The following is a 13,655-nucleotide window of genomic DNA, read 5'->3' on the forward strand; positions in this document are numbered from 1 at the left end:
GGCTGATTGTGAGGTAGTTGCAGGTTGGTTGTTTTAAGAGTAGATTGTAGGATGGGAGTCTACAGTCAAAAACTAATGTTGATATTACTCAGTGAATCATGTATTAAGGACCATATTGTAAGTGTGACTATGGGCTATTAGATAGGTACATTTGATAAATTTAAATAACTTCTTTAATAACACATGATGGGACAAAAATAGCCCTGTTGAAGCAACTATTCTTAATCGATTAATTAAAGCAGGAGTTAGGGGTTCTCAAATGGGGGTGGGGGGTCATGAGTCCTCAGAGGGTTGCGAGATTATTATGTGGGGGTTGCGAGCTGTCAGCCTCCACCCCCAAACCCCACTTTCACCTCCAGCATTTATAATAGTGTTAAATTAAAAACAAATTTTTAAATATTTTTAAGCAGGGGCCGCACTCAGAGGCTTGCGGTGTAAAAGTGGTCACCAATACAGAAGTTTGAGAACCACTGATTTTTTTTTATTGACTATCAAGAGCCAAAGATCAATTGTTTCTTGTGTATCAAAATAGGGTTTTCTGTTTTCCTGTTGTTTGAAGTTTTACTGCATTTACATTCAAATTCTCTGCTTTTAACATGAAGGCCACAGCTGGAGATCCTTTTAGTCATATACTCACTTCAAATATGAACAGTAGTCTGTTTCCAGAATCTGCCTCTGTTGTCTAGCTGTTTAAACACAAGCAGTGGCTAACATGCTTGCTTTGGAAACCAAAGGTTTCTTTCTTTCATGGAGGGGAAATTAAAATTGGTAGGGTGAAAAAAAGTGGATTTACTGGGTATAGCTATGCTCACTGTGGCCAATAGTTTCTTAATGTAGTTTGTAACTGGTCTATCCCTTTAAAGCCAAGAGAGAGACTTATTTTTCCATATCTGTTCTGTTTCCTATTCCTTGTGTCTCTAATAAAACAATGCATTTATGGGGAAACAGAAGGACTGTACGTCTGCATATCACCCTTCACCCTCACCTCAGTAAAGGTACTTAGATGAAGATTCAGTGTGAGCATTAATCCTTTTTAAAAAACTTCTTTCATTAACTGGTCATTCTACAGCATTTCCCACACCATTTTATTGTACCAAGAATTGATTTATGCCTCTCTGTCTTTGTATGGCTGACCGTCTTTGGCTACATGCACGACTTTAATCAAAGAGCTTATCTACATGGTTGGGTAATGAGCACCATTGGGGTGTGATTTTTTAAAGTGCACTAACATGCTGTGAATTAATGGGTTCATGTAGACTTTGCTGGTGCATCCTAAAGGTTTCGTAGTGCATTTCAACGTAAATCTGTTAAAGTGCACTAGGGAGCCTTCACTGAACACTAGCAGGGTCTACACAGACCCATAAATGCACAGCATGTTAGTGCGTTTTAGAAATCATACCCAAGCCCAAAGACAAGCTCTTGTGAAATCAAGTGGCTGTTTTCCTTGTAAAATCTATATACTACATACAGTTTTCATGCAACATAGAAACTACAAAATTATTCTGGTTTCAGAGTAGCAGCCGTGTTAGTCTATATCCGCAAAAAGAACAGGAGTACTTGTGGCACCTTAGAGACTAATAAATTTATTTGAGCATAAGCTTTCGTGGGCTACAGCCCACTTCATCGGATGCATGCAGTGGAAAATACGGTAGGACGATTTTATATATACAGAGAATATGAAACAATGGGTGTTATCATTCACACTATAATAAGAGTGATCAGTTAAGGTTAAAATCGTCCTACTGTATTTTTCACTGCATGCATCCAATGAAGCGGGCTGTAGCCCGCAAAAGCTTATGCTCAGATAAATTTGTTAGTCTCTAAGGTGCCACAAGTACTCCTGTTCTTTTTGCAAAATTATTCTGGGTGTTCTGTCTGATTTTTTTTTTTTTCTTATCCCAATACCATTGCTGCCTTTGCTGATGATCTGTAGTGTTTAGGATATATTTCCTTATTTTCAGTTGCCATTTTTATTCATTATATATAATAAAACTTTTTATCATTAATTTAAAAGTGAGTTCAAATGCAGAATGTAAAAAGAAAACCTTATCTCTAGAAGTTCTTGCTGTTGATTTGTTACCAAAGCTTGTTAGCCTGAGTATATCTAAGGGTCAATGACAGGACCTAAATTGGACCCTCCTTAAAACCTGCAATTTTTTCATGACTTCTCATCAAAGTAGAAAAATTGTGTCTTCAAAAGGATGGTGGAAACAGTTTAAACCTCTAGGCTGAGGAGACAGGTCAAAGCAATAGCAAACCCAACCTATCTGGGCCAGAAATTTCCAAAGTGGCCACTGATTTTAGGTGCCCACCTCAAGGAACCTTGAAACTTATTTTTCAGAGATGCTGAGCACCCACAATTCCAATTAAAGTAACTAGGAGTGATGATAGGCATTTAGCACCTCTGAAAATCAAGCTTGAAGGTGTCTCAGTTTGGGCACCAAGAAATAGAGGTACCTAAAATCAGTGGCCACTTCGGATAATGTTGCCCTTAGTGTGTTAAGATGGATGTAGTTGTGTAATGAATACTATATTGCCTTTCTGTTCTCCTGCCATCTCTCTTTCATGAGCGAGCAAGGAATATAAATTGGAGAGTTTTGTCACTTTTAGTCTACTGCCAGCCCAGAGAGGAGCAGCAGGACAGCGAGTGCATGTGCACGTTTATTCTCAAGTCACAAGAACAACTGCCTCTGATCCTCAACAAATCAAGTCTCCCTGGTTTGCTTTGTTTGGGTTGCACTCTTTACTAGATGCAATATTAAGATTGTTGCAGAGCTTGTTTTGGAGGGTTGATAATTTCCCCCTTTGTATCAGGGAGACCTGTTTAGAATTTTTTTTTTTTTTTTTTTGAAATTTAGGAGAAAAACAGTTCGGGCCTCTCAATATTAGCGATTTCACTGTCCAGGATGCAAGTCATTGTTGTAGTTGGGAATATAATTTATGTTGCTGGTGACAGGCTTTATCTCATTATATAAAAGAGTGCATGATGATACTTCGCAAATCAAGAATATTTTTGTAATAGGGAGAGATCTTTTCACACAAATTAACTGAACACTTGTTTTGTTCACATGCAAAATCATTAGCAGAACTTGGAGATCCTAGTTTTCAGAAATGTGCTCCCAAGTTAGGGTGCTCAGTGGTGAATTTCAGGTATTCAGCTGTGGAGTTGGGTGCCCTATTTAGGTGTCCATCCTTACAAATTAGGCCTACTTTATTCATGCAGCGGTTTCAGAGAGATCTGAAACAAAAGTGTTCCACTTGAAAGTTCTGCTAAACCTGAAAAAAGTATTACACTGGAAGGAATATTTTAAAGTTGAAAATTAGGTCTAAGGGGGTTACTAGGCATCCCCCCCTCCCCCATGTAGGGTGACCAGATGTCCCATTTTTATAGGGACAGTCCCAATTTTGGGGGCTTTTTCTTATATAAGCACCTATTACCCCCCACCCCCTGTCCTGTTTTTTCACAGTTGCTATCTGGTCACCCTGCCCCCATGTAGTCGATTTGTAACTAATTATAATACATGCAGGGTTTGGGAGTTCGTTTTCCCTGATGTGATGGATGACATCACATATTTAGTTCCAGATGATTTATAGGCAAGTCTAATATTGTTAAAATCTCCTAATTTCTTATAGTTTGGATATGATGACTGCATCTCATGTAAGTTTTATACCAGAAAATGGATAAAGACAACTATTTTAAAGAAACACATAGGTTAAAAATAATTTTAGCACCGTTCTTGTCAATATACACATAACACCATAGATTGTTAAAAATAAAATAATTTTAAAGGTCTAATCTACTTTTTTTCTGTTTACGCAGTGTACCTTTTTTCAGGGCAGCGACAATAGGCTACTGAGGGCTCGTCTATGTGGCCCTGAGTTCGGACTATGGGGGATGTGAACTGTAGCGAACAATAGCATGCTGCACCCTAACTGTCCTGCATGGATGCTGCTTGCGTGAGCTAAAAGATACCTAGTTTGCATTAACATAGTCCTGACTAAGTTAATGCGAACTATGTACCTTTTAGTTTGCACCAACACGATATACTCAGGGCAGCTAGAGCGTAACACTTCAGTGTGGGCACCGCAGTAGTCCATGCTGTGGCAGAGTGCAGATACAGTCTTAGTTTCAGTTGTGTGTCTAGTTAGTTTTCTCTCTTAGTTTGTCATGCACAAGCTGCAATATTGGTTTTGCAAACACTGAAGGAGAAATTTAATTAATTTAAAAAAAAATCCAGCTGTTTACACTGAATTCTACAGAAACTTCATTGAAATGTTAGGCTTCAGACATATCTTTATAAAATGTAAATTGTTGCCAAATTTGCCTTGACATTGGAGGATTATATCTATGCTGCTGTTTCTTGGCAGCTCTGTGGGAGCCTATAAAGGAAAATGCAATTGGACTTGTGTCGTCGTCTTTAGAATTTTGAAATATTAAAAAAAGCCCTGAAAATTTTTTGTCCAAAAGGGTTTTTTTGCTTTATGTTTTTTAAAGTTGAAGTAGCACTTAAAGACCCCAATTTGGATTGAGACCCATTGTGCTGGGTGCTGCGCAAACATAGAAATGGATATTCAGTTCTGGTCTATTCTGGCAGACATGAACGATGTCCTTGCAGGATCAGTGAGGGTGTGCTTTATTTTTTGTTTTTAATGAAAGCCCACCTAACTGCTCACAAAGGCTTCTAAAGGTCCAGAAAACCCCGATTCAGATGGTAGTAAATCAGGTTTTACTTTACTTTCAGGACAGAAAAGTGCTGCACTTCTTAAAACCAAATTTTCCAAAGTAGTGATTTACTTTGGGTGCCCAACCTGAAATACGTAGAATCTAGTTTTCTGAACGGTTGAGCACGCGCAATTCTAATTCGTGCCATTCGGGACTACCGTTGCTCAGCTCCCCCGGAATATTAACCTGTAAGGTGACTGTGTTCCGCTCAGATGGCTCAGTGTCTGTATACTCTGTTCTGGAGAAGTTCACCTGGCTGTATGCTCTGCCTGAAGCTGAACTAAAAAGGGGCTACGCATGTCGCCAGCATGTACATGGTGGGACATGCACGGAGGGTGGCCTCTGCGGCAGGAAAGGGCACGGTGCACTGTACACCTGAATGAGCAGGATAAAAAGAATCTTTTTTTATTTGTTCGTTTCTGAAATGCCCTGTAGTGAAATTGGTTTGAATATTCAGCAGTTTCTAATGAGACTCATCCACTTCATTTACTTTATTTAAAAAATAATTATATTATGACATTATTTTGTCATGTATGCCTTAATTTTGCATTCACAGAATCTGATCTGTTGTTGCTTAAAGTTTTCTCTTCCCTTCTCATTTCCCTCTTCCTCCTCCTTTTTCTCTCCCACTTCAGCTGCCCTAATGTGGAGACAGCATTGAGAGAGAGCTTGACTTTAGATTGTTTGCAAACTCGAGGTTACGGAGTGCTACAAAAAACACTTTAAAGACATTTTCTCGTGAGTCTGAACGCTTGAGAAAGACCGTTCTGAAGGCCTGATCCTGCACCATTGGTCAGTCAATGAGGGTTTTATTATTGACTTCAACAGGAGCAATCTTGGCCCTGAAAACTCAAACAAAACTGGCTCTTGTCTCATTAAGAGAAAACAGTGGCAGACTTCAAACTAAGGGCCTAATCCTGAAAGGTGCTGAGTGCCTCAGCTCCCATTTACTTACTTTATCTAAAAGGGCCTTAAATTTAGCATTTTTTGGCGGTATCTCATACCCACCTGGAGATGAATACTAAATGTTTTTTGAAGAGTCAATGGTTGAACTGACCAGCCTATCAGCTGTGTCAACCTAGCTCAGAGGAGTTTCAGGAGTTCCACTCAATGAAAGACAGACAGACATAAACAATTCAAAATAATTCACATTAGCAGTATTGTATAGTTATGTTCTTACCAGGTAGATGAAAGGTGAAAAGCATTAGACTGAACTCTGTGTGAGTCAGAACTTAAAAACTTGACTTAATGGTCTTAAAGGTTTTAATTACTTCTACAGTATAAAATATTTAGGATACTATCTTGCAGTTACCAGTTTTTAATTGTAAATGCATCAGTATTATTTAGTTACTGCCACACCCAGGAGTTGACAGAAGTTGCTTGCAGAACAGTTCCAAAAGAATGTACACCATTAGTAATCTTTCACTTTCCCATCTCTAAGTACATTTGGCACAGATCTTTATTAAAAAGGCATGGACCTTTTGAGAATTTGTACATAATGGGAATTGCAGTTGGGAGTGAAATTAGGAAGGGCTTTTTGGATCTTTTTGAAGAATCCATCCCAACATTATGAAAATCATACAAAAGTGCTGGTAATTAGCAGAGTCAAGCAGTGACATGATTTATCTAGAATTGATTGGGGAGGGGGAAGATTTAAAGTACTGTTATTTAGAGATGGAAAACTAGTTAGATATTATTTCTTTTGTTGGGGGAGGGGAAATAGGAGCATCATGCAGTTTTTCTGAGAAATGATATTTCATACAACTAATGGGTTAGTCCTTAGTTATCATGGACTATTAACTTTTCATACTGAGTGTTGTAATGTTTTCTACTGTAATACTACGTTTAAATAAAGAAAATATACATTTGAAGACTGTTAATCAAATGTCCTCAATACATTCCTCAGGCAATTAATCAAAATAACAAGTATTACTGATTTTGGAAAGTGGGAAAAAAAAGATAAAGACGACACTTCTGACTTCATCATAATGAGATCTTTCCCTAAAATAGGCTGTACCCAATTTAAATACATTTGTATTACATTACAAGTCAGTATAGATAGGGAGAAATAATTCACACTAGCAATAAATGATAAAATGGGGAAAGGAGCAGAGCAAAGAGCTGCAGATGTATAAATTCAGTGGGCCAGCTACTTCAGTGTAAATTCAGTGAAGTTTTTCCAGATTTATGCCAGTGTAAATGAGAACAGAATTGGCTTAAGAAAGTGCAAAATAAAGTGTTTCCCCTTGAAATTAAAAAAAGGCTGACTACAGGGAACACAGGTGTTAAGGCATTGATTGATGCCATGATTTGCATCAGGCTGACTGCAGTTTATAGTACAGATGGTACTGTGGGTATTGTTGAAACAGTAATTAATGGTTTCTGTTTCCCTCCTTCTCTATTAGATTCAAAAGAGCTGAATAGTCTCTCTACTAAGGGTGGAATTTTTCCATTTCCATTTACAGCCTTTATCAAATAAACAGGTTTTCTATTGCATATGAAATATTTCCATATAACTTAGTTGTCTGTGGTTGTTTCCTTGTCAAATTGTTGTGAAATCTCTTGTTCTTTGACTAAACGAGCAGTTTCTGGGAATCTGTTACTGGACTCTGCGTTAAGCAGTCTGGTCTTTTTTTTTACTTCAGTGAATATTTCTCCTTTGTACATTTGGTAATTACATTGTTTAACTTACTAAATCATGCATTAAATTAAATTGGTTGGACATAATGGGGGAACACCGTTACCTCTGTGTTTTGTTAAATGATCATGTGGGAGGGAAGGGGTAGAAAGAGGATAGAAGGCCACAGGTATGGCAAAAAAGTTGTAGGGGTTAAGGCAGTGGAATCCAAACTTTTATTTAAAAAAATTAAACTTCCAATTATTTTGGTTGCTAGGATTCTTTTCACTCTGCAAATCAATATAGCATTTTCTTGTCAGCTATGTAGCCAGCATGACTGAAAGCATCAACTGAGGTGTGAATGCTGTCTGTTCATTATTATAGGGATTGTCTTGAAAGCAGGGATGAGAGAGATTATTATTTAAATGCCAATGCTAATAATACAGGAGTACCCAATTTACCACTGAAATTAAATTTCAGTTTATAAATTAAGTTGTTGGAGCTATCTGGAAAATGCCTACAGAACCAATTTTTTGCCAAAAAGCAGAACATTTTATAACTAAAATATTAAGACGGTGTTTTACTTTTCCAGCCAGCCCTAGTTCTTAGTCTATTGTGGGAAAAAGATCTTCTTAAAAAAAAAAAATTCATAACACTAAATTTTGTAGCTTGTCTTTAAAGCCACATATAGGTGAGAGTGTATCAATGGTTATGGATGCAACAGTTTTCATTCTTCCATGTATACTGCCAAGCTAGAATCTTGCAGGTTTTTCAATATTTCATAAAATAAAAATAAACCTCCGCCAACGGTTTATGCAGACTCCTTTTGATCTTGTGGACAGTTAATAATAATGCTTTGAAAAAGTAATGAATATGAGCTTTTTGTTTACTTGGTGGGTTAATGTGTAGGATGTGTTCGTGTGACTTTATTTGTCTTAGAACTTAATTTGCATATTTAATTTATTGACTATAGAATAACGAAAATGTGGTGTACACTTGAGACTTGATCCTGCAAACCTTTGTGCTTGAGTCTGTGCTTGCCTGCATAGTTCAATTGCCTGCACTTGGATTATGCCTATGAGTAAGGATTACTCCTGTGAGTAACAGTTTACAGGATTGGGTCCATAGTCATATAAGAGAATGGAGTGTTTCTTCAGGATGCAGACATAAAGCACCATATCATATTCAAGTCTGATTTTGCAACATTCTGAGCACCTCCTAAAAAGTGCTGAGTACTCTCAACTGCTGGGAGTTCAGGACCTTGCAGAATCAGCTCTAGAAGGTAATGAATTACCTCTAGTTTTTAAAACATCGTCACTTGCTAGATGGCCAGTAATTAAAAGTCTTGAAACGAAGATCTGACAGTTCTTTCCTCTTTCTATTTGACATTTACACACAAGACACAGAAGAGGGAACTAGTGCCTAGGACTTGAATAGTTTGTAGAAATTAAATTAGTTTATGCTTTTAAACAAAGTGTAACCTTATTACAAAGTTGTGCTCCCAGCAATATTTCAAAACTCAGAGTACAATTTAAATGCCTTTTTTTAAACTACAATAAAAGATGTTCAAAAGTACAAATAAATTCTAGTATGCACGTGTGTATGCATGTCTTCTAATATATCACGTACACATATAAACACACCATATAAAGAGAAATGCAGTAGCTCTATTTAATGTATTACAATACAGTTGGATTCTTTCCACAGTTTTAAATGCAGTCATTATTCTGTCCAGCCCATTTGGAAAGTGTGCGTAATTCATAGCTCTCTCCCTACCCCTTTAACATTAAATAAATGCCTCATCTGTTACATCTGCAGGATTTTTTTAAAAAAGAAGGAAAGTTTAGAAATTGTTTCAATAGTTATGCTAGTTTTGAGCAACAGGACACATCTTCTGAATCCAGTGTTTTTGGAAATAATTATTGATGCTGATGATTTTTTAACCAGAAATGGCCATTGGTTGCTAAAAGAAACTTTCCTCCCACCTCTCTCTTACCTTATATGCATGGACTGTAGAATTCCCTGGTTTAGCTATTGCTCTATGGTGTTGGGATTTCAGTTCTCCTAAGCATCAGAGATGTGAGCATTCCGGCAGTTACACCAAACAATGAGAGATAGACTCCTTGCATGCCCCAAGCCTATGGAGCATTACGTCATTGTATTGCCATATAAGGAACTCGGTGTTGTGCAGACTCGTCGTGTCTGACTAGTGTACTTTAGTGATAGCCAGAACTTAGAAAGCTTATTAATGTGTTCTGGCTCCAGCTGACGCTCAGGACTGTGTGAAATATTTCATTTGTCTACCCAGTTCATGGTCAAAAAGAATGTGCGGAAGGCATGGGTAATGGCAGTTCCTCTTTATTATTGATAATAAAGTCATGGAAAGTCGTTAGCTGATTATTTTATAATGTTTTCCTCTTAGTTGCTTAGCCCAGCATTAGAAAAAACATGGGCATCTGACTTAATGAATTGGCCTGGCAGGGGTTTGTCCTTTTTTTTTTGTTTTTAAGATGACAAAAAAATGTGAGTTTAGCTGAACTCCTCTGCAAGTGATATGAGCTTCAAGCCTTCTCGTTTTTACTTTCTGTAAAGAGTCAGGGTCCTCAGAGGATAGTATTTTATTTCCTGATGATGTAACTACAAAACAATTCTTCAAGTGATGATGGGAATGCCAGATGAAATCCTATTTTATTTTCTTCAATGTTTTTCCCACAAAACCCTTTTTTCCTTTTCACATGTTTGTGTTTCAGCTAAGGCAATTAGGAGTTTGACCAACTATTTTTAGTGAGAAGGTTTTAAAAGAAACAAATCATTTGATTAAGGGACTGAGGGGACAAACAGGAAGATATAACTGTAGGACTTAAAATATATCTCTGATTTCCTCTTCTCCAGCCCCACCACCACACCCTAAAAACATTGGGGGACTATATGCAATATGTAGGGGATTCGCTTGTTGAAGCCCCATTTAGGGTTAATGGGAGTTAACTGAATAAACCCTTACATATTGATATGAGAATTAGACCATTAAGTGCTTTCTAAACTTATGTTCTGCTCAGCTGAATGGATTATGGATGCATCTGCTTCATTTGCACCCCTTGAAATTTTAGTCTTCAGATGAGTTGGTGTGTGTGCTTACTTGAATCTGTTAAAAAGCTCATAATAGAACATTTTTATTTAAATGCGAGTAATAAGGCCAGTGTGATGGACAGTACTTGTGTTTAGATAGAGATATTGTTTCCAGGTACTAGAACAAATAAATACCAAAAAATATGTATTTTATGGAAAAGACAGTGTAAGCATAAAAAACACATGGGGTCAAACTTCTGTCCTTTAAAAGATGTTCATGCTTTACTTAGAAATTTCAGTGGATCTCTTTGTACCACTACTGCAGCAGAACTTATTCCAAATTCTGGTGTGTGTGTGTGTGTGTGTGTGTGTGTGTGTGTGTGTGTAGACGTGAGTATGTGTGTGTGTGTAGACGTGAGTATGTGTGGGTGTAATGGGTGCATACATACGTGTGTGTGTGTATGTATTGCATGAGAGGGGATCAGACCTGTCCATCTTTCAAACCTAGTTGGCATTATAAATGCCCATATATAAATCCCTCCCAACCTGTGTTTGGGAGACTGATATGCCTTATTATGCGAGAGACAAGGTGAGTGACGTAATACCTTTTATTTTGTTGGTGACAGAGACAAGCGTTCGAGCCTTGTTATGGTTTACTAGTCCTATGGACAGAACAACATAATTTTTTTAGCACTATATGTAGATAACTGTCCATTGGGTGAAATTGGTGTTCAGATCCCCTAACTAACATATGTTTGACCAGGAAATAATACTTTACGCTGTACAAGCACCTTTCATCAGAGTGCTTTACAAATGTTAATTAACCGTCACAATACCGCATTGAGGTGCTGTAGCTCACTTCACTCTCCACTGAAAAGCCACCTCCTTAGTGTGGGTCTCGGCAGCTGTTTAACAGAGCATAGCAGCACTGTGTAACATTTTAAGATAGGAAATGTAAGCATTTCTTTCCGTCGTCCTTCCCTACTCTGTTTTCTTCCGTGTCCCTCTCTCCCCACTTCATGCCTGCTCTCCATTGATTGATCCTATCTCCATGTTAAGTTCACCTAGGTTCCAAGTGCCCTTCCACATAATGTGGTCTATTAGAATTGTGTGCGCAAAACTTGGAGGAGTAGAATATCCCAGCATCCTTATAAAACAAACGGACCAGCCTTCCCAATCTGGCTCTGTTTTGTGCTGCTACAGGAACACCCCGCTGTTAAGGAACAAAGCCCAGATAGTGCTCATTGTAAGTTTGTGACATTCTCCTGCTTGGGTGGGGAATGCAAATCCCCCTGTTTATAAATCCGTGTTTACAGCAGGGATGGCCAAAGTATGACCTTGTAGTGTTCCTAATTAATCCTGCTCCGCAATAAAAATGTTCACATCTGTAGCCTGTTGCAAAGCAGCTTTGCCACAGTGCATCTGCCAAGTATGTAATTACCTGTTTCCACTTGCTTCTTCTATGATGTCACAGTTTAATAACGGCTGGGATAGACGACTATTCCAAGTACTAAGTTGAAATAGTGAAGAATTTTGTGTGAAGGAAATATGTAAGAATTGATTAATATAATTTTAAAAAAATTAGTCTCAGTGTAATAGGTTCCCAAGAGCCTTCCTTGGTGCCTGTTACACCTCTAGCCCAGAAATCCTGCCTTTATTGAATTAAATAGCAAAATTCCCTTTGACTTCAATAGAGCCAGGAATTCCCCCTCAGTCAGGATATGTCTACACTGCAGCATGGGTTGACTGACCTTGCGTGCTAAAAACAGCAGCATGGACATTGCAGCATGAGTGGGGACACAGGCTACCCACCCAAGTACTGCCCCCTGGGGTGAAAGCGGGTTTGTACTTGTTGGCTAGCCCATGCTGTAATATCCACACTGCTATTGTTAGTGCAATAGCTTGAGCAGAGCTAGCGCTTGTCTGCCTACCTGGGCTGGGAGTCACAATTTCAGCTACAATGTAGACCTAGTCTCAGTGACGACCATGCACCGTGTACATGTCAGTACTCATTTGTTTACCCCAATCAGACAGTGATTCCGTTTTGTCATTATATTGGTATGCAGTGTTTCTGTTGTAACGAATGCACCTACTTAACATTCTATGCTGCCCAGGAGCCTTCAGTTTTGGTGCTCAGAGTGGCTTAAACCAAAACTGTGGCCACTTCAAAGGCTCCGTAGACCCCGCTGCTGAAGCTGAGCTGGTTTCAGTGAAGATGCTGAAGTTGTCAGGATGCTGGAGTGTCCTGTTCTTTTAAATTAATTTTATATGCAAAGCAACAGAAACACTTTAAAAATGATTTATATTTTAAAACACTATATGTATCCTCCAGAAATGATTGATTATGCTCACATGTTTCTGTCGTATCAGGGCACAATCCCGCAAGATGCTGTCTATCATATATGTTAGTGCTGAATATAGAGACAGTCCTCTTGGCATTAATGAGTGGTTTAGTCACGCATCATCTTCCAGGAGCTTCTCTTAGGTTTGTGTCCTTACAGAGTTTACTGATGTTTCAGTGCCCAACACCTTGTTCTATGCTAATGCTTTGCTGTTTTAAGGTTGCTAAGTGACTTTGTTGTTACTGTTATTTATTACTTGTACTGCACTAACACCTAGGAGCCCCAGTCATGGGCAGGACCCTATTGTGCTAGGCACTGTACCAAAAGAGCAAAAAGATAGTCCCTGCCCCATGCAATTTACTTAAATTCCTACATTGCTGCCAGTTCAGATTTAGCAGGGGGAATGAAGCGATCTTCATTCTACAAAATGATGGATCTGACCTTGTACTCAGTGTGTAAAAAAATGCAGTGCTCGTGAGTGAAACTTACTGCATCATTGAGAGGGACTGCAGAACATTAAGGGCTGACCACTGTTCTCTACCATAGAAGAATTAGATAAGAGAGGGGAAAGCCTATTATTTAGGTCATTTTGCTTCTCTGTCTCCCTGAAAACAAGCTCTGTTTCCTTAGTGACTAATCATAGTTTTCAAAATTGTTGTTGCACTCATAAGTATTACGGCAGGATAGAAAAACCAAAGAATCATAGAAATTAGAGACAAAAAGAAAACCCTATTAAGTCATCTAGTCTATCCTGTGCCAGAGCAGGACTGCTCCCTGTAGTGTGTTCTTGAATGCATTTTGTTGTTGGCTGATTACTCTTCAATTTAATTTTACTATTTAAATTGTGATAGTGTCCACCCTGTGGAAGAGCTTACTTGAAGAGAAGAGCTAAAAAGACACAAGCACA

General features: G+C 38.3%; 2 protein-coding genes across 6 annotated transcripts in view; one reads left to right on the plus strand and one right to left on the minus strand.

Moving 5' to 3' along the window:
- The window catches only part of CMSS1 (cms1 ribosomal small subunit homolog), a 366,757-nt gene that overhangs the window by 49,477 nt on the left and 303,625 nt on the right, over positions 1-13,655 (plus strand). The gene's annotated exons all lie outside the window — the stretch shown is intronic.
- The window catches only part of FILIP1L (filamin A interacting protein 1 like), a 286,102-nt gene that overhangs the window by 32,331 nt on the left and 240,116 nt on the right, over positions 1-13,655 (minus strand). Inside the window, exon 1 of one of the 4 annotated variants that reach the window (XM_074973386.1) lies at positions 9,337-9,491. The exons of the other annotated variants lie outside the window; for them this stretch is intronic. Within the exon in view, the coding sequence (XP_074829487.1) occupies positions 9,337-9,347 (11 nt within the window). The 5' untranslated portion in view covers positions 9,348-9,491. Of the gene's footprint in view, positions 1-9,336; positions 9,492-13,655 lie in introns of those variants that run through there. 4 annotated transcript variants of the gene reach the window in all.

This window comes from Natator depressus, chromosome 1 (assembly GCF_965152275.1).
Source record: "Natator depressus isolate rNatDep1 chromosome 1, rNatDep2.hap1, whole genome shotgun sequence".
Classification (NCBI taxonomy): Eukaryota; Metazoa; Chordata; order Testudines; family Cheloniidae; genus Natator; species Natator depressus.